Raw genomic sequence first — 26,097 nt, forward strand, 5'->3', positions numbered from 1 at the left:
CCTAAAATGGGGGTAAGAGAGTGAAACTCGCATCAGATCCTTTTACCCACAATGCCCCAAATTATAGAGTGCTTTTTCTTGGCCATCAGATCGAATGTTGCTTGAACTTGGTTTTCACTATGATAACTCTCTATATGCTTTCATGATGTTGTTCCACTGACTGGCTTCTTTTTCACTGAGACAGATTCGATCAAGAAAGCAGATGGACAGTGCAATTACAGACATGCTACCGAGGATAAGGCTGAACTACAAAGATTGATTTACTAAGTTACGTAGAAGACTCTGTGAAGATGTATAAACAAGTGGATCAAGCACCCAATAAGAATGTGTCCCATCGCTTAATCAAACCATTTTGTAGACTACTTTTAGTACCTATAGCATTGTTCCAACCAAAACAATCCCTTGCAAGAGTCGATTTGAGACATCGCTTCCTTTATGTAGAACCAAATTCTATCTTAAAGTGCCGACATGTTCAACTTCACTGAAATTTCCACAACGTCCACTTACCTTCAGATTAGAGTATCCAAAAAAGAAAGGCTCGCGATCAAGAATAACAGAAGAACTCTACATTCAACTTATAGACGTCACTTGACCTTACAGCTTCAGGAGCAAAAATCCCAGGAACCATTTATTGGCAGAAGAGAGAGGCTACAAGAACATTACATATTGGGACTTCAAGGCAGAAAGCTACCAATCCGTGAGGATGAACTGATACTAGAACAAGAGGGAAACAGATTGGCCACCACAGCTTCCTTCGGCAGTCACTTGCAGATTGCAAAGCATGCCAATGCCTTTCTGCTGCGGACAATACCCATCACTTAATCCTGCAGGACTATCTTCTTTGGCTACATCAGAGATGCACTTTCAACTCTTGCAGTTTCTCATGAAACTGATTTTATTATTTGAGATGGAAGGCCAGGAATATACAGTAGCAGAGGAAGGTAGACACACGTCTGAAACCTGACCTGAGCGAGTTTTATTTAGGTTCTTTCTCCGCCAGCTGGTTTTTCAGAAACTCCAGCACAGATTGCCGCTGTGTAGGGTGCTAAAAATGTCAAAAAGAGCTTTAGTAGCAAAAGTAGAAATCAAGCCAAGAAAGTTCATCTTACACGCTGTTGGAGACCAATATCTTCAGATTTCAGTGTCAATGATTCCAACAGCTTTATGCCTTCTTGAAATCCTTGAATGGCAATACTTTCGTTTCCGAGGCTCCTGTCAACATCCGCCACTTTCGCCAGAGAAACAGCCACATCTAGAATCTGTTGACAGACGGATAAACGTGAAGATAAAGGTCCCGGCATCGACAGTCACTGACTAGTAACAGAAATTAAAGAAATTCAACAAGGATGATCTATTGCCAACATGAATTTGCTCGACACGAAAAATCAAATTTATCAAGTGACTAGTGTTCCATACAGACTGAGCAAAAGTATTTACTATCCATAGTGGCAGAAAATAATAGCAATATTAAGACTGCCACAGCGCCCTGAAGATTGACCAAATATCAGACTTGCTCAGACCGGGTTATATTGACCGAGAAAGATATACCTGAATTTGTATTCAATCTGATCTACATACATTCAGAGGTGTAACCACATTTGGAAAACCCAAAACTAGCTCACCCACTAAGAATCTACAGTACACTACAAACGGCGTTTATTTTGACATGTCGCATTCTAGTGATTTGAACCAGTCATCTGTAGATGTTTCTTCTCAGTCAGGAGTAGGTTACAACACGAATCAGAGAGCCACGTTAAAAACCACAAAAATTTAGAAAGGACCAATTCGACAAACTTCTTGATAACACCCATCCAACTAAAGTAGAAGGCTGTGCTTTTTGACCCAAAACACAAGTCAACCTTAAAGGAGGGCGAAAAAAAGAAAAGGCCGAACTCAGGGAGGCTGAGAGACAGAGAGAACCCGCATAACAATCATGCAAGGACACATTCTGTATGAGCAGAGATTACAGAATGTGCTAGTTTTACGATGATATCCTTTAATGTTGCAGCATTCATACTCGTACGGACAGAGATTACAATGCTTGCTTGAATAATAACTCGTACTTAAGTAAACATCTTCTAATAGGCTTTGGTTCATGCAGTGAACCTCATTGCAATTGTGAAGTCAGTTTATCTGACCAAGTTTCCTATTTAAATAGGAGTGCAACTGCAAGTCTGCAACTAACTTGCAACACCAATAATACTTGTTGACCACATCACTGTGAGAGAATGTGTATCATCTGAACACAATTTTTTAGGGCAAGCATGATTTATATTACATTCTGATTTCCAACTTATGTGTGTCATTTTAAGTCCATCCTCTTCCCCACTATTGTTCAGTGAACGTGGCTAATAGAGGATACATCATATAAATAGCAAACAAATATGTATTCACAATAAGTGCTAACAGATACATTGCAACATATAGAAGATATCCTACAACTTCATCATGAAGGCATTGCTGCAAATATCAGATATACTAGAACTTCATGATGAAGGATACGAACTGCACGCACACAAGCAGCAAAGAGAGCAAACCTGCGAAGGACTATCTGGACTATGCTTTGCAGCATCCCGACGAACATTCAAAGACTGGTCATAATAAGATCTTGCGGCTTGCAGGTCTCCATCATAATACTTAAGATCGCCAATTTTGTTAAGGGAAACAGAAAGTGTATGTGTAATCTGCACGGAAGCAAGTTTGACGCAGAGAGACAGAGGGAGTTAATGAATATAATGTCAGCACACATCAACTAAATACGACGCAATTACCTCCATATCATCTGCTGGCAATTGTTCTAGAAACCCAACACTTTCCTCAAAATAAGTGACTGCAGAAGCAGCATCTCCTATTGCTCGACTGCAACAGACATGCGACATCGACAATCAATTTCTAACATCTAACGTGTCACAATAATTGAAGTATTTCAATTTCATAACGCAAAAGGAATTGCTAGAATGCAAAGAAACTTTAATCAACTCCACATTTTATAAGATAATATATCTTTATCTTTGACAGCAAGGCATTGATATTGATTCAAAAGCAGCCAGTAACTACAAATCTTGGAGCCACAGGCCTCAGTCTCAAGTCTCAACAACCTTACAACGCAACACTAACTCTAGTATACAATGCAACAAAGATCTACGAACAAATCCATAACTAATTCACGTACCGGAGAAATTATCTCAATCGGCCTATCTTTTTGCACATAAGAACTCCATCCGTAACGAGAGAAGCCTTTTCTTCTTTGGCTACGCACAGGAATGAGGCGACAGAAAATATACCCCATTTAATGCTGGCTAAAAGCAGGCTTATCTGAAAGTCTCATCTTTTAGGTTAAGCTATCTACACATCAGATTTTGCAATTTCTAGGAGAAGTCCAATTGCTAATATGACACTTAAAGTTTGAAGATGGGGACAAAATAGATAGCTGGTTGTTGAGAGAGAGAGAGAGAGAGATAACCAGCAGTCACCAAGCATGCCGAGGACAGCACCCAGCTGAGAACACAATTCTGATGTGCTGCCCATTGCTATCTGATCTCTGATATCGTCAGCACAGAGAGTGAGTCTTGATTTGGCACTTTCCACATTTTGAGCACGAAATGCCTACACAAGCGAGAAAATAACTTAAGAGCATAGATTGTCAAACAGAAGATGTGATACCACAAAGCATAAAAACCAATGATTCAGAAATGCGATTCTATCAACCCACCCGCATGGCTTGTTGAACCAAGAAAGCGCCTCTTTCCAAAGATACGTCCTCATATATCACCGTCTCCTTCTTGGTAACTTCCTCTTTATCAGAATTCTCAACATGGGACCTCTTAATTCTACCATGGCCTTCGATAAACCGATCAACCGTGCTCTGAAGATTCGAGTCGGCTTCAGTGCTCTCGATATCAGCTCCGCATAGCGGGCAGTCCTTAAATCGCATTATACATCCTCTAGATTCAACATCCCAAGTAAAATGATCGTAAGGACCACAAAGATGATTATAGAGGAAAATTCAGACAGACAAGCACCATTGGACAAATAACAGATATGCATTTGACTGAACTAACCTAACCCAATCTCCCCACGTCGCCCAAGCAATGATTCGTATGTAAACTTCCATTGATAGACTACTAGAGACACAATTAATATCACCGAAATAACACAGAAAAGAATGCTATTTATAGTTCCTCACTTGCAGAAGACGTGAGAGCAGGGCACGCATTTGGCGCAATCGAACAGAAGGGCTTGACAGATCATGCAGCTGAGAGGGCCGAGCTTGAACGTCTGCGAGTCGTAGCCCAAGGGGCACTTGGGGGAGACGCTCCCCGCATCCGGCTTCGCGTCGTAGCCGAAGGGGCACTTGGGGGAGACGCCGGCGGGATCCGCGCCAGCGCCAGGCTCCTTCTGGTGCTTCCTGGACGGCGCGTCCTCGGGACGCGAGGCTTTCACGAACGGACAGACCGGTTTCATCTGCAGAACTCTCCCGCGCTCCGAGGTCGCACCTAAAGCAATAACCACCAACCACGAAATCTGCAACTCTCTCCCGCGAGAGAGACGAAACAATCCGTCAGCGACTAATCGATTCCGTCGCCATTCCGACGACCAATTAAAACAAAAACAAAAAAAACGGATCGCGAAATCAATCCGGCAATTCGAGCCCGGGACCGACGGCCTCGACCGAAGAAGATCAATAGAATCGATAGATGCAGCAATTTCAGCGGACATTCCATCATTCGCAACGCCATCGCCGACAAAAACAAGCATCATCGCGAGCGAGCAAGAGAGAGAGAGAGAGAGAGAGAGAGACCTGAGAGAGAGGTTGTTGAGCCGATGAATCTCTGCTGCTGCCGTCGCCGTCGCCGCCGCCGCTTCTTCGTCGTCGCCGCCGCCGCCGATCCTTCTTCTTCCACCTCCTCCTTCTTCTTCGGCTTCTTCTTCTTCGTTCTCTATCTGATATGTTTCTCTGCGAAATCGTCTCGGGAACTTTGTCCCTCGAGTCGCACCACTTGTTTTCTTTTTTTAAGCTTTAGATTTTCTTTATTATCGCGTTTCCATTATCTTTCTAATTTCCATTTATTTGACTTTCGTGCTAGGAGATAATTAGAAAATTTAGCTGCCTGATAATAACATCTCCCGAAGTCGAACTGCACGGTTTTGAATTTTCGGAAAATATCAAGATAATCTTTTCGCTAACTTACGTCCCGATATTTATATATATTATATTTGGAAATGTTTCCAGATTTTTCGCTGAAAGTGATTTTTTTTTTATAGAAAAAATGGATATGCTTTAAATTATTGTGATTTGGAAACACGAGAGCGACGTGAGGGGAAAAATTCCCTTGTGCTTTTGAAAAAAAATAATAACGACATAAAGTTTCAAAGACATCTTTCGTACTTTAAGATAAGATAAGATAATGGAAATGGTGACTTTTTTGTCTTGGATGCCCGTTGATTTCCGCGGCTTGCGGATCGGGAAACGGGGCCCGTAAAAAATAGGCCCGTCCCGGCCCGTTGGGCCATTCGCCCGGCCCAATATCGACCCGCTCCGGGAACTCGGGTCGCCTCCATTTCTGCACAGTTTGAGCGAGAGGAGAGAGAAGCCGTTAAACTCTCTCTCTCTCTCCCTCTCTCTCTAGCTCTTGGACGTTCTTCTGCTGTGGAAATCGCCGAGCCGGAGCTGGAGTTGACGCCTCTCGAAGGCCTGAGCAGTTGAGCGCCGACTGCGTCGGCATGATGCGCAGGTGTGGTGAAGAGTTCAATCTCCTCTGTGATTTGGTTTGGTCTTTCGTTTCTCCTTTCATTCGTTGAGGGACTGGGGAGTGTTTCAGTCTACGTGCTCTTCGTGCGCTTCCTTCTTCTCCGATCGTTGCCGCGCACCCGCGACGCGTGAGGAGGGGGTGGGCGAGGAGTTTGAGGTGGAACTGGAAACTTGTTGTGTACGATGATGTCTTTTTTGGGTGTGTGTGTGTGTGTGTGTGTCCTGTGGTTTGGATTGGAAACGGCTGTACCTTGTCGCATTGTTGGCACTAGTAGTCGGATAAGCGTAAGTCGTGAGCAGGCGCTTAGTGACTCTTTGTGTTTTGGTTTGTGTAGGATTTCGTGGTAGTTCCTTGAATTCGTGAAGTCGGCACGCCGAGCGGTTCGTGTGTGGCCAATAATGGAGATAGAGGTTTTCTGGATTCTTAATTAAGTAGTTTGGAGGTGTGCTTAATCGGGTTTTCAGTTTACCGGGAACGTATACGGATAAATTTCCGTGCTTTTTGAGTAGTGCTTTTGGCTTCGAACATAGGACGGTTATGTGAGAATTAATGGACGTGGAAATTGGAATGTTTGGAGCCGTGTTATATCGATAGTTAGAATGAGAAGATATGGTAGCAGTTTCCCATGAGGACGGCGATGGCTTTCTCGTACAAGTTCGTTTCCCTAGTATCATTCTATCGGTTATGAGGGGTTCTATCTCTCTCATTTATCGCTGCTCTGCCAAACTCAGGCTGATATTTCGGAGTAATAAGATTTCTAGACCGTTTTCACCTGGGAATTCAGCAGCTATGTGCTTTAGTATGCTCGATGATGAAATCCCCATTTCTTATGAAGGAGAAGTTCTACCAAAAAGAGGTTGTATTTCGGCTGTAAATATTGATGAAATGGAGTCTTGTCGTGGTGATCATTGTTCTGCTGAGGAGATTTCCTTGTTTTTGGAAAATTAGAAGTCAGAGGAAATTGATATGGAAAGCATGAAAATGTTAGACGCAAACTGCGAATGGATTCAAGGTTGTGAAAAGTTGTACTGGGCTAAATTGAATCAGATTAATATGGTCAGGGACTTGGACAATCTCTTTGATCAGAATTCAGAAGCTGCACTTGCTCTAGGATTTAAAAGTGGGATCCGAGCTACTTGTAAAATGATTCATATTCTTGCCTCGAGGAACATGAATCATATAGCGGTTCGTCTTATCTTGTATCTTGTACGGACATATCATGGTCAGGACTCCTCCACTCTTTTGCTGGATACTTTTCTTGATACCTGCAAAGAAAGAAGAGTACTGAAAACTGTATATAGTATACTTGTCGATTCTTACATCAAGGAAGGCATGTTAAAGATTGCCCTTGAAGCATCATATAAAGGAAGACTGTTTGAAATTTTTCCTTCAGCAGCCGTCTGTAATTCCTTATTGCAGGCACTTTTGCAATCTAACCAATCAGACCTGGCTTGGGATTTTTTGGAGGAAATGCAAAGCCGAGGAATAGGTATGAATGCCTCTGTTATCAGTTTGTTTATCAATGACTACTGTATCAAGGGTGACATAAGTAGTGCTTGGAAGTTGGTCGTAGAAATGAAAAATTATGGGATCAAAGCTGATATGGTTGCATATTCTATCATAGTTCACCATCTCTGCAGGATGTCCTGGTTAAAGGAAGCAACATGTTTATTGTTTAAGATATTGCAGATGGGCTTCTTCCTGGATTCTGTTGTAATTAATTCAGTCATTGATGGCTATTGTAAGGTGGGAAATCTAGGAAAAGCAATTCGTATTTTAAGCATGTGCAACCTTCCCCTTAACAATTTCTTGTATAATAGTTTTCTCACAAAGTTATGCAGAGATCATAACATGTCAGATGCTTCAAAACTTTTTCTTGAGATGCCTGAAGTAGGCTTACGTCCAGATTGTTTTAATTATACTACCATGATCCAAGGCTACTCTAAAGCTGGAGATACAAAGAGAATTTTACAATACTTTGGTAAAATGTTGAAAAGTGGTAATAGACCGTCCACAACTACATATACGGTGCTCATTGATGTGAATTGCCAAATAGAGGACATGGGAATGGCAGAGCACATGTTTCAAATAATGATAAAAGATGGTTTAGTGCCAGATGTTGTTGTTTGCAACACTTTAATACAACTCTATGGGAAGAAGGGCTGCTTGCATAAGGTTTTTAAGCTGTTAGGCTTGATGACAACTGTTAATATTTCTCCTGATATCATCACGTACAACACTATCATTCACAGCCTAATGAGGAATGGGTTTGTGACTGAGGCAAGAGATATTTTAGATGAACTTGTCCAAAGGGGCTTTTCTCCTGATGTTGTGACATTCACTAGTGTGATAGACGGATTCTCAAAAAGGGGGAATTTTGAGGAAGCTTTTCTCGTGTGGTCCTCCATGAGTGAAGTACCCGTGCAGCCTGACATTATAACCTGTAGTGCTCTTCTCAGCGGCTATTGTAGGGCACGTAGAATGGAAGAAGCAAACGCGCTATTCCGCAAGATGCTTGATGCTGGACTGAGGCCTGACCTGATTCTGTACAATACTCTCATTCATGGATTATGTAAGATTGGATGCGTGGAAGATGCATGCTACTTGGTCAATATGATGGTGCAGGGTGATATTTATCCGAACAATGTTACTCATAGGGCACTTATCCTTGGCTTTGAAAAGAAGCGGTTCGGAAATCCTGCAGAAACTGCACACTCTAAGCTGCAAAAAATACTAGCGAAAAATGGCATTTACGTAGGTGATGATGCGTACTTATCTATGGTACATTGAACTGGCAGGTGAGGCACTGTAATTGCTTCGGAGATGCCCTGGCATGTCTGACTGCTTAACTTCTAATTGTGCACATTGTGGTTGCTTTGGAGGTGCCCCAGCATATTGTGTAAGAACTCTTGTACTTTAATTGTGCTATTAAATGTTCGTCATATGTTTACCTTTCGAGAGAAAATATCATTAAATTTTTTTGGCTTGTTGGTCACTTGGTTCATGTGGCCTTAATGGAGTTACTCAAGTATCCACGTGTTATTTTCCCAGTTCAGATGTATATACTTGAAGATCTGACCACTCAAGATCGTCCATCATCTGACTCCAAGTAGATCGGCCTGAGATTGGAGATGGGCGTCTCACAGAATCAGTGAATTCAGTCGCATGAACTTACAAGGTAAATGAGTATAGAGATTTCCGCACAATAAAGTTCACATTTCACATGATAAGGAGGCCTTTCGACAAAAGACTAGTGAAACTTCTAATGACTTTCATCTGATCACATTATCGAATAAATATTTCAGCGATGCATATTGCTATCTTCAGGAGATTGAGCTGCCACAACTCTGAACGCTGGCGAGCAGATGTGTTTTCTTGTCCTAATGCTATATGTCCATCGATGGTATAAAGAAAAAGTCTGCTAGTAGTCCGAAGTCCTCTTCATTAACGGAAACTAAGGTAAGAGCATTCTTCTGGATACTTGGTTATACGAGCTAGCTTTGTTGTGTCATCGGTTGTATGCGCTCACAGCCAGAGAAGGCGGTTCTCTAGTTCACCACCTACAACGAAGGATTACATTAAATTTCAACAACATAAAGAAGGTCGATTTTCTTTTTGTGAGTTTCCTTTTCCATGAATTGCAGGTCCCCTTATGCAGAAGCTGCTACGGACCTACTGCCCGCGAGTTTTCATGGGTAACCAAATTTGAGGGGATGGCCATAATCCTTTGGAACCTTCGGTCTGTATGCTTCAAGAGAGGTGGGCGAATCTTGCGAAAATGATGGATTCAGAAGTTGTTAAGGAGTTGGCTTCCGGTTGCATGGATTCTGTTTCGCTTGTTAGTCATTAGATCTTCGCTCTGGGCTAAGTTAGCACTTAAGTGAGGCATTCTTATGCTATGAAAGATCGATTTAGGCGATAGGTCTGGTGACTTCATTTTTCCTTTTCACCTCCCATAAGCTGACTTTTTGATATGGTTTGTACATTCTTTTGTAATTAGCGATGATTACATTATCATTGGATGAATACATGTTTTCCGAATCCATTTACTTACATTTCGACCGTCATGGATTTACATGAGGCCATTTCTTGATATCTGTCGGTCTCCATGGATGATGGTAACGTTTATTAGTTTCCATGAGCTAGATCCGGCATCAGTGTGTACAAATAGCTAATCATATCCACTGACTGGCAAAAGATTTCCTCTTATAGCTTAACTGGTTGGATAGTTTGCACTAGCACACTGACGAATTCGTCCACGAAATCCAGTCGCGTTAGGAATTCCATTCTACTACCCAGAACACCTACCTGATTTATTACTAGCTCGTGCGGAAGGAACCACATTGTTGGTTTCCGGTTTTTCGCCTTATCAAATATGAAGGCAGGGGACAACCGCGACTGCACGAGCTCAAAAGGCAAGGGAACATCTCTGTGCCATGGTGTGTCGACCAGCATTCATCAGAATCCTGAAATGAGACTGAGCAAATGTGGTTAACTATGGCCCGTGGATGATGGACAGAGCGAAAAAAATAAAAAAGCAAATGAAGTAATACTTTCTTCTTTTTTTCCCCTTTCCTTCCTTTTCCGCCCCCCTTCTTTTATACACAAGTACAAAGAATATTCAGGTTATTTTACAGAAACCTTAAAAATCTATGAATCACAGGTGGACAAAATTTACACCTTCAATTCTAAAAGAATACATCTCCCAAGGGAATTCTAAGCAGCTATACCAAACCCACCACCGCTTAAGAAGATCATATAGAAAGAAAAGTCCTCCTGAAACCCAGCAAGCATCCATCTCCAAACAAAAGGACCACAAACTACTGTACAGAGAAACCCACAATCCACCCATACAGAATCTCTCCCCCTTTTAGCCCAAGCTTTTTGCAATATCTGATCCTTTGTGTCTGCAAACAAGGTCAAAGGACCACACCAAAAAAATCCATGCGCACGGTCAACAGAGCACCGTTGGATTCGTTGTCGCAAGAATATGCCACATTATTTGACCCGAAATTCGTGCCTGAAAAGAGTAAGGTTCTGAGTGAACTTATCCCTGTTCTTCGAATCTAGGCTTCGAGTAACATCCGCCATCAGTTTGTCAAAACATTGCGAGAGCCTTTGATGCTGATCCATCGGCTGTTCACGCCACACAAACACATAACGATCAGAAAACAAGAAAAATCAATCAAAAGTTGTTTTGTAGTTTGTAAAAACCAAATTATTCCTTTTCATTTCTGCTTTCAATTCAACTAAATGTTGTCTCCATTACCCAGCATCCCACCGACAACTATTGCTCCAATATTCCATAATTTCTCGTATTGCAGGCAACAGAGGATACTCCCAATCCACCAATCCAATCATATATGTAAAGCCAGTTATCATGCTTACTACTTTGGGCTAATGATGAGCGGAAATTAACCCAAGACACAGTCTGATTGTAGACACTGTCCGCTTTCCTTGATCTAAACTTTGACCTTCCCACTTGCATACAAATATCTAGCACATATTACAACAAAAATTTAACTTACTTGTGACGACAAAATCTGAGCCTTCAAATCCGAGAATATCTGCAAAAGACGTGAAAAGTCTCAGCTAAACATCAGTGCTAAGAAGAACATATCAAACTTGCATAAACAAATTCCAAACAGAAATGACAATACTTATCAACATGAAAAAAGATGATAACCCATGGCATCTAACTCTAAATACAAGTAATAATGGAGCTCTATTATGCTCCATGACTTGCCAGTTCCCCTTCCTATAAAAAATTGCAGGAAATGACAATGATTAACTTAGATACTTGAACCTACAGAGGGGAATATGGGATGCTCTAAAATGATACTAAAGGAGTTATGCAATGACACGCTATTGATTTGCTATAATCATGCAGGTGTAGTACATTACATTACCAAGGAAAACATTCATCATTAATTAACAAGTTTAGAAAAGAAAAGAGCCTGTAAATCAATAGGAAAAGCTAATAAAATCTAACCTGCTCACTGATGAGGATCAAGCTAAGCATTGGTCTGCTAAGACTCCATTGGTTTCCACAGTCCTCGAATAAAACAATCTCAAACAGAGTCTTTAATATCTATACAGAAAAACATAAAAGTCTGAGTGCACATTTTCAATTTGAGCTTATGAATAAACAAAAAATAGATCTTCCCTGCACTAAATGTTAAACAAAAGACATTAATTACAAAATCCAACTTTAATGCATGCCGTAGCCCTCAAATTTAATTGCAGGAAAAGATTCCTAATTTTTCTAGTTTATATCATTGTCATTCTTATTTCGCTGAAGTCATTACCAAGAAGCTACCGCACTGGGGATACTTAGCAAAAAGACAATATTGAAAAAAGTGGATTGCTTTCTTACTTCTGGAAACAAGGTTGGGCAATCTGCAATATGTCGAGCAAGATTTATAGCAGCAGGTGAATTGGGTGCCTCACCCATCGTGATGTTGTTGAAGTAGTATGCTGCCAAATTATCAACAGCAGATGCACACTGAAATAGAAAAACAAAATTAACATGTTGCCTGTATAATACAGAAAAAGTGGTGGCCCTTAAACCAAAATGACACAGGCGTCAAGTGACTTTTTCTGGTAATACAGAAGCTTATAGCGGAGCTGCTTCATGAAAACTCCATAATACTACTGTCTGGGAGATATATGTCCACAATGGAGGTGATGATATATCATGCTCTGAGATCTTCCTTATCCAACCGGCCAAGACAGCTCACAGTTCCAAAGCTATTTTTATGCATTCTCACTTTTTGATTTAACACCTTGATATAGACCCCATTAAAAAGAAGAGAGGATCAACTAATTACGCACCTGAGATGAGATATTTGTATCCAAACCTTTAAGACCCGATTCAAGTGAACCGACAATATGCATGAAGGTACTTGTGTCGAGATTCAGAATAAAAACTATGTGGCTGCTGAATAGAACCTCTAGGAATGCAAAGTAGGCTCTTGTTAACTGCAAATGAGAACAAGATATGAGTTTGATGTGTGGTGGCATGGCCCATAACAAGCCAAAAAGAATAATAAATACATTTGGCCCCTAAAGATTAAATGCAAACTACTTCTTCATTAGAAATGTCATCAATTCTGCACCATGGACATAATAACATGATGCTCTTTCTTTTTCCGGATAAATATTCTCAAATTACAGAAACATATTCCTATAACAACATTACTACAATCATCCCACGCCAGAAACAAAACGTGATATCAATGTGGTGGTTTGGTAATACCAGAGAGATTGCAAAAGAAATTACTATTACAGTCAGTCTAGTGCATATACAGGCAGCAGAATTTAATTGCACATATAAAGATATGGTGATTGAATTGCTATACTTAGCAAAGCTGTCCATATCATAGGAATCCATGTCTCACATACCTTCCTATATGCTAAGATATCAGCCAGAGGAATTGAAAGTGTCATCTTCAAGGCTATATCAAGTGCATCTGAAAGTGCCCTATCACCATAAAGCTCGAACACACCAAAGTTGACGTAATTGCCTGCTAGAGCTGCAATCAACATGCATACGTTAACAGACAATTCTAACGTGTCAAGGAAGTGACTGACAAGTAATCAATCACCCTGAATATTGCCGATAGATTAAAGGATCCTACATCAAATTGCAGAATAGCAAAGCAACATGGATATACCAGCAAAGAAAGGAGGGAGTTAAACCATTTCAACACTCAAATTCAGGTAAGCAAAAGCTACACCCACAAGAAAGGTGCTAACATAGAGCGACTTTATAGGCAGTGAACAAGCAACAAATAAATTACTACATTTGACTCAAACAGATTTTTCCCATTGCCCATATGGTGACTCAAGTGAAGTTGTCAGCATTAAATAAATGAAAGAAACAATGTTTGCTTAATGGTAGTATATTTTTTAAAATTAGATGTGCATTAAAACAACTAACTTCATTGAAAATATCAAAGCACTCTGCCGTGAGAAAAATTCAGTCGTCCCCACGTAAAAATATTGGTTGATTGCTTTTTCCTTAATGTAGTAGGCACTATCAGCTGCTTGGTAGAACATAATCCTGACGATGGCCCAAAAGTCTACTAAACTGACTGAATTGAGTGGAAATATACAACAAAGGAAGAATTTTTGCCACCACTGCTGCACATTATACATAGCTGCCAACAAAATATGGAGGACAAGGGCCCTCTCAGAAGGCTAAAAGTGGATAGAGTCAGGACCATTCCATTGTGGCTAACAACCTTTCTTTCCCCCTATATATACTCTTCTAATTATTCCGTTATTAGGTTATACCGTTGCTGCAAATACAAAGAAAACATGTGGCTGGACTAAATGGGCCATTTAAAATTATCCTTTCAGAGAAAAACAAACAGGAAGAACATACTTAAACGATGGAAAAGGGTAAGCAAATTCACAATAGCACCTAATCAAGCATGCATCTCATTAGAATAACCAACATATCGCTGCTTCTTTTGTGCTCTTACCTCTAGACAGAATAGTGAAAGAGATCCAAATGCCCTTGTACTTGAAAGCATATATATCAGCAGCATTTGGGAGAGACAATATTCTTGACCCATAGGCTACGATCAATTTACTGACTTCACGGAAAAGAAGTATTCCGTTGGGCGAAGATGAATCAAAAGTAAGACGCTGGGCCTTGTTCAATACAAACTCAGCCATGAATTTCAACATTGGGGTAGTAACCTGCATTTTTCAACCATAATACGACTATCATTCGCAAAATATTCAAGGCAAGAATCAATGAGTATCAGCCAGTGCATATGCGCCTCACACAAAAGTAAGACAAATGATTAACCAACAGTAATCAGAACAAAAAAATATTTGCTTCAAAACGTAATGATCATAGGACTGCATCCAGAAAGGACAAACACAGGCCAACAGGCAACCTGGTTGTTGAAGTTTGGGGGTTGAGGCATACGCTACCAGTCCGGTAATCACATCCTAGCATGAGCAATAAAGATAAAAAAACACGACCACAGGCCAACTGACAAACGGAAAAATCCAAGGACAAAATATTCGAAGTGCATATAATAATTTAGGGAAGGAACATTTCAAAAACTAATAAACATAATTTAGCCTGCTTCAAGTACTCAACTGGCACAGAGCTCATGTATGCATGTGTCCAGTTCTCTGCATGAAACATAATTAACCACCTAAAACATACCTCGGGCGTATCAGACCAATGAGAGATGCCTTTCAAAAGAAGTGGCATATGAGCTGGATATAGCCAATCGAAAAGAAGCCCATAAGTTCTCCGACTGCAAGACCAAAGATATTCATTATCACAGCTTATACTTAACACTGTCAAGCACACTCAAACAAAATATTAAATCACATGCCTATTTGTAGCCATTGCAACTCCTCTCAGATCCCTCATTAACCCAATCAATGCATACTTTACAGCATCTGTACGAAACATCGAGTCCGGTGTTGATTCCAAGCTTATGAAAACCTGAAACACAAAGAAAAACAACTTGGAATGAAAATCAGATTGAAACACCACACCAAATGCCATGGGGAAGCTGACTAGAGGCACATAAGGTGCATTGTTATTACAAAGTGAAACCATCAGATGCAAGAGTGCCTAACATATCAATCTTTAGCACTCATTTATCATTTAATAGAAAGGGTCAACTTAACAAGTGCCCCGAGTCTGGTCAAAAAGAAAACAAGTGCCCTTGATGCACACGGCATCTAGTGATTTAATATAATTAAATTTTCAAAACAGTGACTGCACATAACAGGATATCGACCAAACAAAAAAGGGATCCACCTCAAATCAAAACGATTTCTCCGTTGTTCTGGAGAATTGTAAGGGAAGTAAAACTGAGACTGCAATCGCTTTCCTCTCAGATTAAACTGAGAGCCCGACCCCCATCACAGGACAAAGGAAAGGCCATTAAGGATTATGACATTCCACCCCCTCCGCCTAAACCCGAGTTGCAGTATGGGAACGTTCATATCATGAGGAAAAAAACAAAGCTGAGGCACCAATTAATGTTGATCAAGTGTATTGCAAACTATAAAATTTCCTTAATTTGAACCTTAACAAGTTTCCATGGGAATCATTGACAAAATCCTATCAAAATGTGTTGACACGAGCATTTCACATATACGGTAGGAAATGCATCCCAAATCAGGAAAAAAAACCCATGAGAATGAAAAGAAAGAGTTAATTTAGTGATTAGTAAGGCACTTCGAATGTTACCAAATGAATCACTGTAAAAGAAGAAGAAGGCTTACTTGCAATAGGGGCTCCATCGATGATTTAAATTTCACAGGGCTATCCTCCAGGAAAATTAGCCAGCCGATAATATAATAGAATGTTGTCCTGCTGCGTGAGCATCTGTATTCCTCCAAAAATGGAAAGTGCTCCCTCTGCATTCATAAGCACGAGGCCAAAAAAGCAGATTAAAGATTGCAAATCACCAGCAGGGGTAGGGAAAATAAAGAAGCAGAAAAATTATAAAACTAGAATTACCGTATGATTTGCAATTATGAATTTAACAGAGTCCAACTTCAAAAGGAGCTTTCCAGTCATGTAGCTACAAAAATTTAAGGCGATAAACAAAATGTTAAAAATTGTAAAGGACACAAAAACAACCGAACTGCTTAAGAGTTGAAGAGACTTATTGAATGACTAACCCCGAAGCCAGCTCCAAAAACAAACTTAAGGTGTGATCAATGACTTCTTCGCTCTAAAATGGAAATAGAAATAAAGAATCAACAGAGAATCAACAGCCATAAATATCCCAAAAGAACAATATGAAATAAACTTTACCTCAGTGTAGCATTTAAGATTCGTAGCAATCTTGCTCATAATCACATTCAAAAGTAACAAATGATCATGAATTCCAAGAAGCTCAGACAACCGGGCGTATAACTGCTGCAACAGAACAACAAGAAATTGTAAGGATATGAATAAGAATAGAAAAAGAAATCTCATAAACATAGCATCAGCATAAATTACTTTTGAGGAATGCATCGCCTGATCACCAACATAAGACTTTCTGAAGTGCTGAAAGAAGGTAAGTAATGCTCGATCAAGCCTTTGCTTGCTCAGTTCACCGTATCTCTGTGACAAGGAATGACAAAGGTATTATTAATACCAATAGACCTGCGGAACTGCTTATCAACTAACAAGCAATATCTAAAAACGGAGAAATAGAAAAGGAAGGAGTGGAATCTAATTACGATTCAATCTCCACCAATTAGCAATAGCTATTTAAATGCTCAAAAATTGTGCCAAGCGCTTCACTTGGAACGTTCATCAAAAGTAAGAAAATTTGTATTGGCAAAGAGTACCTGGCATAACAACCTTACACCGTAAACAAAAACAACCTTATATGCAAAAAATATACCCGCAAGAGGAATATAAAAGACTAGAACTCAGTAACTCAAGAGAGAAACTGATCCGATAAGAGGAGCATAAGGATTAGGACCAATTCTTGCCATGATGCCCATCGATATAACTTAAGAGCTTTAAGAATCTAGCTTATTGATGTGAGGGAAAATGAGAAGGAGGCACAGCCACAGCAAATCTCACAAGGCTATCTTGACCATTCAACTTCATCAACCAAAACAACACACAGTTAAGTGTCACGTCCTCCTCAAATAGTTACATAAAGAATCACCTTAACGACAGTTTGAAGCCACTAAAAGTGAGCAAAACTGTGAAAAAAATCTCATATGAAATTTCAAAACAATATACCAAGAAATTCCCGGAAACTAGAAATGTCCAAAATATATTAGGTCAGATGAAAACTGAAAATTTATCCATAGCCAAATAAACCCTCAGTGTCTCATTTCAGAATAAAATTCTAAATTGGAAATGTATGATTGCCAAATTACCTGGCTGTGCGACCCAGTATCTGTCATATTGATTAACTGCAGAACACGAGCAGAAAGTTCTGCATCAAGCACCTCTTGTGACTCCATGCTGCACCAAAATGATGTCAAAAGTTAATTTATAGCAACATTTAACAACTACGTGCGCCTCACTTTCATGAATGGAACCGTCCTTGTATTTTGCCTCCAAATAAAACATTATGGGTCTATTCATTAAGAGCAACAGGGAGATTGACTAATCAGAGAAAGGAGAAAAATCAATGCATTGAGTTTAAGAAGTCTAGAAATGAAAAAAGGACAGAAATGTTACCTACAACCGATGCATTGCTTCATTTTGACTATAGCAGCAATTATATGGACAATCCAAGCCAGTTTAGCTTCAATAATGGACAGATCATTACTGTCACCTGCCGATAATCGTGCTCTCTCCTACAGAGAAACAATTGATTGCATATTGAACCCATTTCATCAAATTCAGAAAAAATACGCCAACGTAATAGAGACATACCGTGTATGTTTGCAAAATAGGCTCCATCATTTGTATTATGTACAAGCTACTGCTCTCATACTGCAACACAAGATAAAAGAGAGATTCCATAAGACAGAATCTGGGCAATTCGACCAAAAATTCACTATATAATTGGCTGGCTCTTTTGAATTTTTAAACCAAAAATAACCAGCAATAGCATAATTGAAAACACATAGAAATATATAAACAATGAGAGAGCTAACAGAACCTGAAATCTACAGAGATAAGGGAAGCAGTCAAGCTGATCCTGAAGAAGTTCAACATTGTCCAATGGATTCTCTGAGGGATCATCTGGAAATCCAGCCTGTGCAGCGTATATAGAGGTCAATAAATAATACCTTTTGATAAGCAACAAAAGCAACACATAGTCACCGCAACAATAAGCAACCTGTATGGAATCAAACCGTGAAGTAATAAAACCTTCGGTGATCTTAGGAACAAACTCGTCTAGCAAGCTTGGTGCATCACCCTTCAAGTAGGGTACTGAGGTCACCAATCTTGACCACAATCCCAGAAGGTAGTATACACTGCTGCTAGCCCACTGATGAAAAGGCAATTATTAGTACATAGACAATGGGAATCGTAATGTGAAAAATAGAGCAAGGCATCATCAAACCTGCCAAGATTGCAAGGACTTTAAAGTGAACTCCGCAACCAACCGTATCCAGTCACCGTAGCCTTCCACATTGACAAGTTCTGACAACTACATTAGATTTTCAAGAACTCAAATGAACACGATCAATTGCTCAAAATGCGTAACAGTGACACATGTTGAATTAGATAATGAGTAGGAAAGAAACACGAGAACTCCAAGTATATGTGAGAACATAGGAAAAGGAAGCTTACTCATTACATAACCAAAAAACATTATTATATAATTCACACTTTTCAAGAAAAATGACCTTATTATCAGGGTAGATTCTAAATTGTATTAAATAATTAATATACTATAATAAAGGGAAACAAACAGCATGAAGCCTCGGTTGTTTTGGGTTCTGTTTTTCTGGTTGGGACCCTTCATACTCCAATCACCTTGGGTCCAGTTAGCATTATCTGGGTTTTACTTAGCTTCAGTCATTTGAAGTTCCAGTCAACTGAGTCTCAAAAGGGATTCACTGTTCAATTACCAAGTGTATATGGAAAAAGGATCAAAGAAAAAGCAACAAAAATACAAGCAAATACGTCGATGCTAAGTGCATAAATCCATACGCCTATCAAATGTAGACACGCCCATAACACATATTCTTACTAAAACTTGAAAAAGTGAAGTATCTATAGCACCACAGTAAAGAAGCAGCCAATATGTACAATACCTGATAATTTACTCTAAAGCGCCCGAGAAGTCGACAAAACTCATGGTAATTGTCATGATCAGCAAGACCTAACACCAGATCGACAAAATTTTTTAACTCGGAAGTGGAGGAGAGAAGTCATAAAAGCATAGCACGTCATGCAGCGAAAAATTTCTCCATAGAAATTAGCAATGTCCACTGTAATAAACTTCATCATGCACAATGCAATATTTAGACAAACTATTAACCCAAGCAAGCAAATACTACCTTGTCCTGTTTGCAAAATTTCTTTAGTTCCAGTCATCAGATGCGCCAAGAACTTGGAACGAGCAGCATCATTCGTAAACAGAGAACGTCTTACTGAAGCTAAGCGCACCAAGCATTCAAGTGCCTGAAGAACATAAGTAGAAACTTCTGATCAATTAAAAATTTCCAGCAAGCTCATTGATAAAAGCACAATACTACGTAGATAGGGAAGAAATCAACCATCGAGATGATTCTCTTCCTAAAAATGCAACCAAAATATAAATAAATAACAGAAATGACGGGGTACTTTCATCATGCCAGTCATGGAGAAAACACAGATAAATAACCCGATATGCTGGCAAAACACAGAACCACACACCCTGGCACAGTATAAAGTCATTATCAACGACACCTTATTACTTCCACCTACCAATTACTATTCAACTCAACACAACTTCTAAGTTTAAAAAAAACTTAAGAAAAAGTGCAATACCTCATCAAGCTAGACTAATCTAAAAAACAAGGACTCTATTGGTTGCAAAGACAAGTATCTCAACTTAAACCGAAATTTCATGTCATCCTTCTCATAATTGAGATGTAATTAAGAGTAATATCCATTTCACATTGCAATAGGATAGATCCTAAAAGTACATCAAGTAAAGGCGAGTATCATGTCCAAGACTATCTGAAGCGTCAATTTGCACATATTCATCAGATAAAATCTACTAAAGGAGTAAAATACGATAGATACTCTACCCTCGAACAACAAAATTTAATCTCAAGCAAACCATCAAGAAGTCGTATCCCTAGGTGTTAAATCTGAAAGATCGGTAAACTGCTACTGTTGATAACTGTCCGAATGCAGAATTTTGGAGAAATACTGACTTAACCTGGAATCTCTATTGTCAAGCATAATATGGTGGTCGATTAATTAATCACGCAAAAGAGAACGCTCCAAAAAAGATCTTTACCTTTCGTAGTGCACTTATTGGAACACACGATACTTCCCGATACAGAGTGTGTGATGGGATAATCACTGCATTTATGGCTAACAGCTAACTTAATTTACATCTACGAATGCTAACGAAAAAGAAGTAACTAAATTTCCAGCTAGAAGGCAAGATAGTAGTTGCATGGCAAGAAATACGAAAAATGAATTGAAAACCATACCTCTTTTGAAAGAGGAGCATTTCCAATAGCATAATACTCAAAAAAGATCTGGAGAGTAGAAGCATCCTCCAAAACCATCCTCCAAGATGATGGAATCTATAGTCATAATATCATATCATTTCTATTCAACACAAGTATTTAATTATCAAAAAAAAAATTTACAAAACCATACCTGAACTGTACCAAACTCTTCTGAACTTTCATCAATAGAGGTCCCCACAAAATCAAATGACAAACACTTAAGAGTGAGCGAGAGTGCTAGCTCTTGTAGGCGACTCGCCACTGCACATACAGCATTGAAGCAAACAGATTATCAAGCAGGATACATCACTAAAAGGTCAAAAAAGTATTTTTCTGATTAATTCTCTCTGTACACTTACCATCATTTTTCAGTTGATGCAGAGATGTCAAGGATATCTGGAATATCTGGGAAAGTGATTGATCCCTAAAGGAGCAAGCAACCCTTCTGTGGTGTGTTGATGGCAGGCCTACATTAGACTGCACAACCACAAAAAGAAGAAATCTCTAAGAAATTCCAACAAAACAAAAAGGCAGAATAGTCCAAACAGTAATCATCACTATATTTCCTGCAAGAGAAGCTACGAGAACAATCTCAAAAAAATTTCATCACTTTCTTCTCCTCCACAAAGAACCTTAGAGCCAAACCAACAGTATTTAATATCTCGCTGAGAAAAATCAGTGAAGGTAATCAAAAGTCGTAATTCTGTTGACTCCTACATTAGATAAACATTATATCAGATGGTTATGAAATTAACCACTGTCAAATTGTCATGGTTATGAAATTAACCACTGTCAAATTGTCATCGAATAAGAATTAATTCTTGTATTAAATATTAAAATAGTGTTCAAGAAAAATAGAGAGAGAAGGCAGGAAAAAATCCCGACCTGGTTCATTTCTGAGACAAGTTGATTCAATATCTTCAAACCAATGGCATAATGATCAGATGTTGCCTGTTGACAAGTAGAATATCAAAAAGGAATACCATCATGACAGAATATACTTAGCAGTTAAAGTAACAAGAAAGTAGAGACAGCTCCATCCTATCGCGAGGACTCCGCCTAGAGCAAGAACCATCAAGGAGAAAATCGCACCTATCTCACTGGTGTTTCTATAAGAAAGTGCGCACGTTACGAATGGGATGATGTGTTTTAGAATAGTTCCTACATATGTCATACAATGTGTATATCAACTCTCGCTTGTAGATGGATAACAGTGGAGCAACCTTCCTTTATAAACAAAGGTACCGATATGAATAGATGAATCTCATAATAAATGAGTCTACCGTCAATTACGAGGTCAAACTAGTCCTAAAGGATGATTCGCTAATAAATGCAATTAAGTAATTTTTTTCCCCTAATGAAAGAACGAGCAGAACACGTCTTTAACTGCAATTAGGCGATTCCTCCACTATATAAGCATGAACACCCATTTGCAACAGGGCAGGATCAATAATTACTAGGGATTGAAAGGTCACACGATCATAAGCAGAGGAATCGCAAGAATGTCGCGATATTTAGGTGACATTACATTTTCCTAAGTTAGACATACACGTCACATCTGACATTGGTTTAATTATCCTTCCTTTGTACAATAGATTAGTTCAAGGACACTAACCTAACATAGAGACATGAGGTGGATTACCCGTAGAATGCATCAATAAATGTGCGTGCACAACTGGAAGCAAAGTACAAAAGTGTGCATTTGTACATGAATAACAACTGAGAGTGCTCGATGAATAGTAGTAGTATGGACCTGGCTCAAAAAGTTCGTCGCTTCTTTCACCACTTCTCGAAATCTGTCATCATCAAACCACCCAAACTTCGTTATACGGCACAGAAGTTGAATCAATGATGCCGTCACAAAAGGCTGTAGTTTTGGTCCTCTGGTAGCGAGATAATTAATTAAGTAGTTTCCTATAAAGAAAACCGACAGATTTAGTTAAGGAGACATATCCAAAAAAAGAATGCAGACATAATAAGTTTAATAACCAAATGAGTATGTTCATAGACTGTTAGAGTCTCGAAGATTACGAATATCAAGACGCAGCTGTAGAGCGAGGGTATGCTCGGTGACTTGCTTTAATAAGCTCGAACTAGCGAGCATCAACGCGTAGGGAGTCAAAGCATTGTCAAGGATATACTGGCACTGTGAGATGTAATCTGTGTTAACCGAAAAGCATTTCAGAGTGTTCTCGGCGTGCGCCCGTTCCGCTGAGTCCTGCGAATTGTACAACCTCTCGCACAGCGCCTCCAGTTGCGCCAAGCTCTCCATGATTATTAAATCTGATACCAAAAAAAGCAAATTCCAAATTATTAGAAGGCAGCCTATCTGTCCATGATAATCGGATGACCGAAATCCACGCACAAGTAACGGGCTCGAAAGTCACAGAATTCCAGCAAACACTACTACACTAATTATGTTTCCTTTTGAAAAACGGCGAAACCATTTTTGATCCTTGAGTTGGTTCGTCCCTACCAAAACTAGGACCCCATTTCCACATTAGAGTGTACCAATCGGGAGTTTAACATGGTCTTAAGCTTTGTTAACTGGAATGAGGAGTAACCTCTCCGGCGATCATGGTCGCGGAAAACCGTATTTAATCAATAATGTCAATATTCGGTCCAAACGAACTTAATTAAAACCACGCGAATGCACCGATCAGCCACCGGCACGCTACTCCCGACGCTCGCCAAGAGACTTGCTCGAAAACCGCACTCCTCCGGAAAAAACCAAACACCGCGGCGATCATCGCCCAACCAAACCGCGGATTGCAGGGGCGTTCCGTCCTAATCGCGCCGGCCTCACTTCCGAGACCGGCGACGCGATCGATCGCGCGCAGGCGCGCTGCATCGGTCGCAATGCGCATCGCGTGCTCCGGGGAATGCTATTCGGAGCGGCGCCGGCTCGCGGCAACCTCGAGCCCTCGTCCCGAAACCCGAACCACACGAAGCTACGACAGACGGGGAGGGGCGCGCACAGAATCAAGCCAAATCCCAGAGGGAGGACGCAGGAAACAGTACCGCTGTCGGCGATCGATTCGTCAGCAGCAGGCCGGGATCATCTCCCGATACGGACGGCCGGGGGCGGATCTTGGATCCAGAGGCTCGTGCCCTAGCGATGTCGAAGCCTCTTTCGCCTTCGCTAGCTCGCTCGTTTCGATCGGGGAAATGGAGGAACGGAAGCACGGAACGCGGAAGTCACGCAGCGAGCGACGGGGGAGGGAAGAAGAAGGGAGAGAGGGAGAGAGAGAGTGGATGGTCGGAGTTTCTCTTGGGTTCTCTTACAAGAGAGAGAGAGAGAAAAGGGGAGGGGAGGGGAGGGAGGTTTTTATGCGGCGGTGATTTGTTTGGGGTGTGGTATTGCGGTACGGGTGGAATTCGTCCGCGTCGCGTGGTGACCGTCCGATTTTTTGGGGGGGGGTGCGTCGAGGGAATCTAGGGGCGCGAGGGTAGCGTTGCTTTCAGAGAATCTTATTGTTTGTCACGCTCACGTTTCCTGGTGTTGCGTACCATTGTTTCGCGGCTTGAATATTATTAACTGCTCCCCCCCCCCCCCCACCTTCGCCTCTCCTCTCCTCTCTTGTTTAATCAGTACCCCGGATCCGAAACGTCATCGGACGGTCCAAATCGCTTCGGTCCATTTGGATCGATCGGTCGTTCGAAGGCGAAACTATTTCCGTACGTTCTTGCCTTTTATTTTCTCAAATTTTCGACCCTTTTTTTCTACGATTAATACCACGAAAAACCTCAAATTGATAGACCTGTGATAATCCACTCAAAACCCAAAACTAGTATATTTGTAACAAATTTATCATCCGTTAGTTTTCCTTAAATTGGATTGATACCGCGAAAAATCATAAACTAGTACACACGTGACAAACGAAGGGTAAAACCCCAGACTAGTACATTCGTTAATTGTCATGTGTCATCCAACACAGTAATTTGACAGTATAATTTAACGGAAACCAATGAAGAGTAAATTTGTCACCGATATACAAGTTTGAGGTAAATTTATCACAAGTGTATCAGTTTTGGGTTTTTTATGAAATTAACCCTTTTTTTATACTTTCGACCTACATTAGCCTATTTTATATGAGTTGTTAGATCGTTTAGAACGGCTCATTTGAAGTTGACTAATTAGGTCGCGAGCATTTCCCATTTCCCAGTTTTCGATCTTTCTTTTTTACTTCTTTTAGTTATATACTAATGTACTTGCGTTAAAAAAAATTATATTTATTGAGCAAAAACATCTTCCATGAAAATCATGAAACTAGCTCAATGTTTAATCTTCTTTCGAAATGTATTTTGAGTCTCTTCCATATGTAAACCAAGCTTGGAGATAGCTTTAGTCTCCTAAGCGTATCTTGAATGGCCAAGGGCAAGAGTATTCCTTTTCTGGACTCGGGGTTGCACATAATGGCTCGATTAGGCCAGCTCGTTTTATATAGAAATATCATGGGCAAGTTAGGTAAATGACCGTTACAATAACTGTAATCGGATAATAACAAAAAGGTCATGATATTGTTGTCTAAACTTCGAAATGTTTCTTATCTTACAACCATCTAGTTCATTTTCTAAATCCACCAAATCTTCTTATTTGTCCTTTTCCTTAATTAACATATGTATCCTTAGGCTAAGAAAAACGGACCATATTGATTCAATTACCACAACATCTTTTTTGGCAGAATATACTACAATTTTATTGAAGTAAACTCGAATCAAATTTCAAGTAAAAAACAAAACCACAAATTAAATTGGCTCAAAGGGTAATCAATGGAATTTCAAAACAAAACTAATTGTTCCTGACCTCCATAAATTGATTTGATACCCGTAGGTAGATAGGTAGATAAATACATAGACACAGATGTGCTTTTAGCTCTGGTTTAATAATTTAAATCTCACATAGATGGGTTTAGTTAGCTTTAAAAAAAACAATTAGAGGATTTTGAAAAATAGGAAAATAATTATTTTGATAGGAAGAGTAGAATTGCTTCTTTTGAAGACAAGTATAAGATAATTCACCATCTTGAACTTACGCTTACATTAATTTCAAATTATTCAAGGAATAGTTGTTACACTTCAACGTCATCTAACTTCTTGTACTTAGCTTCTCTCTTTCAAACTTCTATTAAAACTATCCTTGTATGTCTTGGATTATTCGGGGATGGTAATTCAAACGATGTCTTATCTATCTTCGAACATATAGCAGCGG

At 39.9% G+C, this 26,097-nt stretch overlaps 3 protein-coding genes across 6 annotated transcripts; 1 reads left to right on the plus strand and 2 right to left on the minus strand.

The window, feature by feature from the left end:
- Positions 1 to 546: 546 nt before the first annotated feature.
- LOC115684885 (protein NCA1) lies at positions 547 to 5,015 on the minus strand. 3 transcript variants are annotated; one of them, XM_056308526.1, is made up of 9 exons: positions 4,802 to 5,015; positions 4,187 to 4,524; positions 3,713 to 3,944; positions 3,464 to 3,606; positions 2,772 to 2,859; positions 2,538 to 2,684; positions 1,110 to 1,259; positions 966 to 1,033; positions 547 to 845 (listed from the first exon to the last, which is right to left on the minus strand). In XM_056308526.1, the coding sequence occupies exons 2-8, from the start codon at positions 4,462 to 4,464 to the stop codon at positions 977 to 979; spliced, it is 1,095 nt and encodes a 364-aa protein (XP_056164501.1). In that variant the 5' UTR covers positions 4,465 to 4,524; positions 4,802 to 5,015; the 3' UTR covers positions 547 to 845; positions 966 to 976. The 3 variants fall into 3 exon arrangements, with proteins under 3 accessions (XP_056164501.1, XP_056164502.1, XP_030465685.1); XM_056308527.1 differs by having other exon boundaries at positions 547 to 1,033; positions 4,187 to 4,496; XM_030609825.2 differs by having other exon boundaries at positions 547 to 1,033; positions 4,802 to 5,014.
- A 753-nt stretch (positions 5,016 to 5,768) lies between these two features.
- LOC115684824 (pentatricopeptide repeat-containing protein At2g19280) lies at positions 5,769 to 9,194 on the plus strand. The gene is made up of 2 exons (XM_056308295.1): positions 5,769 to 8,652; positions 8,805 to 9,194. Exon 1 carries the CDS (start codon positions 6,720 to 6,722, stop codon positions 8,541 to 8,543), a length of 1,824 nt encoding a protein of 607 aa, XP_056164270.1. The 5' UTR covers positions 5,769 to 6,719; the 3' UTR covers positions 8,544 to 8,652; positions 8,805 to 9,194.
- Positions 9,195 to 10,295: 1,101 nt separating this feature from the next.
- Positions 10,296 to 24,189, minus strand: LOC115684822 (uncharacterized). 2 transcript variants are annotated; one of them, XM_030609702.2, is made up of 29 exons: positions 23,907 to 24,189; positions 22,917 to 23,168; positions 22,639 to 22,799; positions 21,771 to 21,836; positions 21,245 to 21,362; positions 21,037 to 21,146; positions 20,865 to 20,960; positions 19,716 to 19,839; positions 19,470 to 19,537; positions 18,773 to 18,859; positions 18,545 to 18,697; positions 18,365 to 18,460; positions 18,136 to 18,195; positions 17,938 to 18,056; positions 17,631 to 17,718; positions 16,750 to 16,854; positions 16,561 to 16,662; positions 16,425 to 16,477; positions 16,261 to 16,324; positions 16,023 to 16,157; positions 15,119 to 15,231; positions 14,944 to 15,037; positions 14,243 to 14,462; positions 13,158 to 13,288; positions 12,588 to 12,734; positions 12,130 to 12,258; positions 11,746 to 11,844; positions 11,282 to 11,320; positions 10,296 to 10,889 (listed from the first exon to the last, which is right to left on the minus strand). In XM_030609702.2, the coding sequence occupies exons 2-29, from the start codon at positions 23,155 to 23,157 to the stop codon at positions 10,752 to 10,754; spliced, it is 3,156 nt and encodes a 1,051-aa protein (XP_030465562.1). In that variant the 5' UTR covers positions 23,158 to 23,168; positions 23,907 to 24,189; the 3' UTR covers positions 10,296 to 10,751. The 2 variants fall into 2 exon arrangements, with proteins under 2 accessions (XP_030465562.1, XP_030465561.1); XM_030609701.2 differs by having other exon boundaries at positions 16,561 to 16,665.
- Between the last annotated feature and the right edge of the window lie 1,908 nt (positions 24,190 to 26,097).

The sequence above is a fragment of the Syzygium oleosum genome, unplaced genomic scaffold (genome assembly GCF_021117445.2).
Source record: "Syzygium oleosum isolate NSW1041296 unplaced genomic scaffold, Sole_v2.1 Sole_v2.02, whole genome shotgun sequence".
Lineage (NCBI taxonomy): Eukaryota > Viridiplantae > Streptophyta > Magnoliopsida > Myrtales > Myrtaceae > Syzygium > Syzygium oleosum.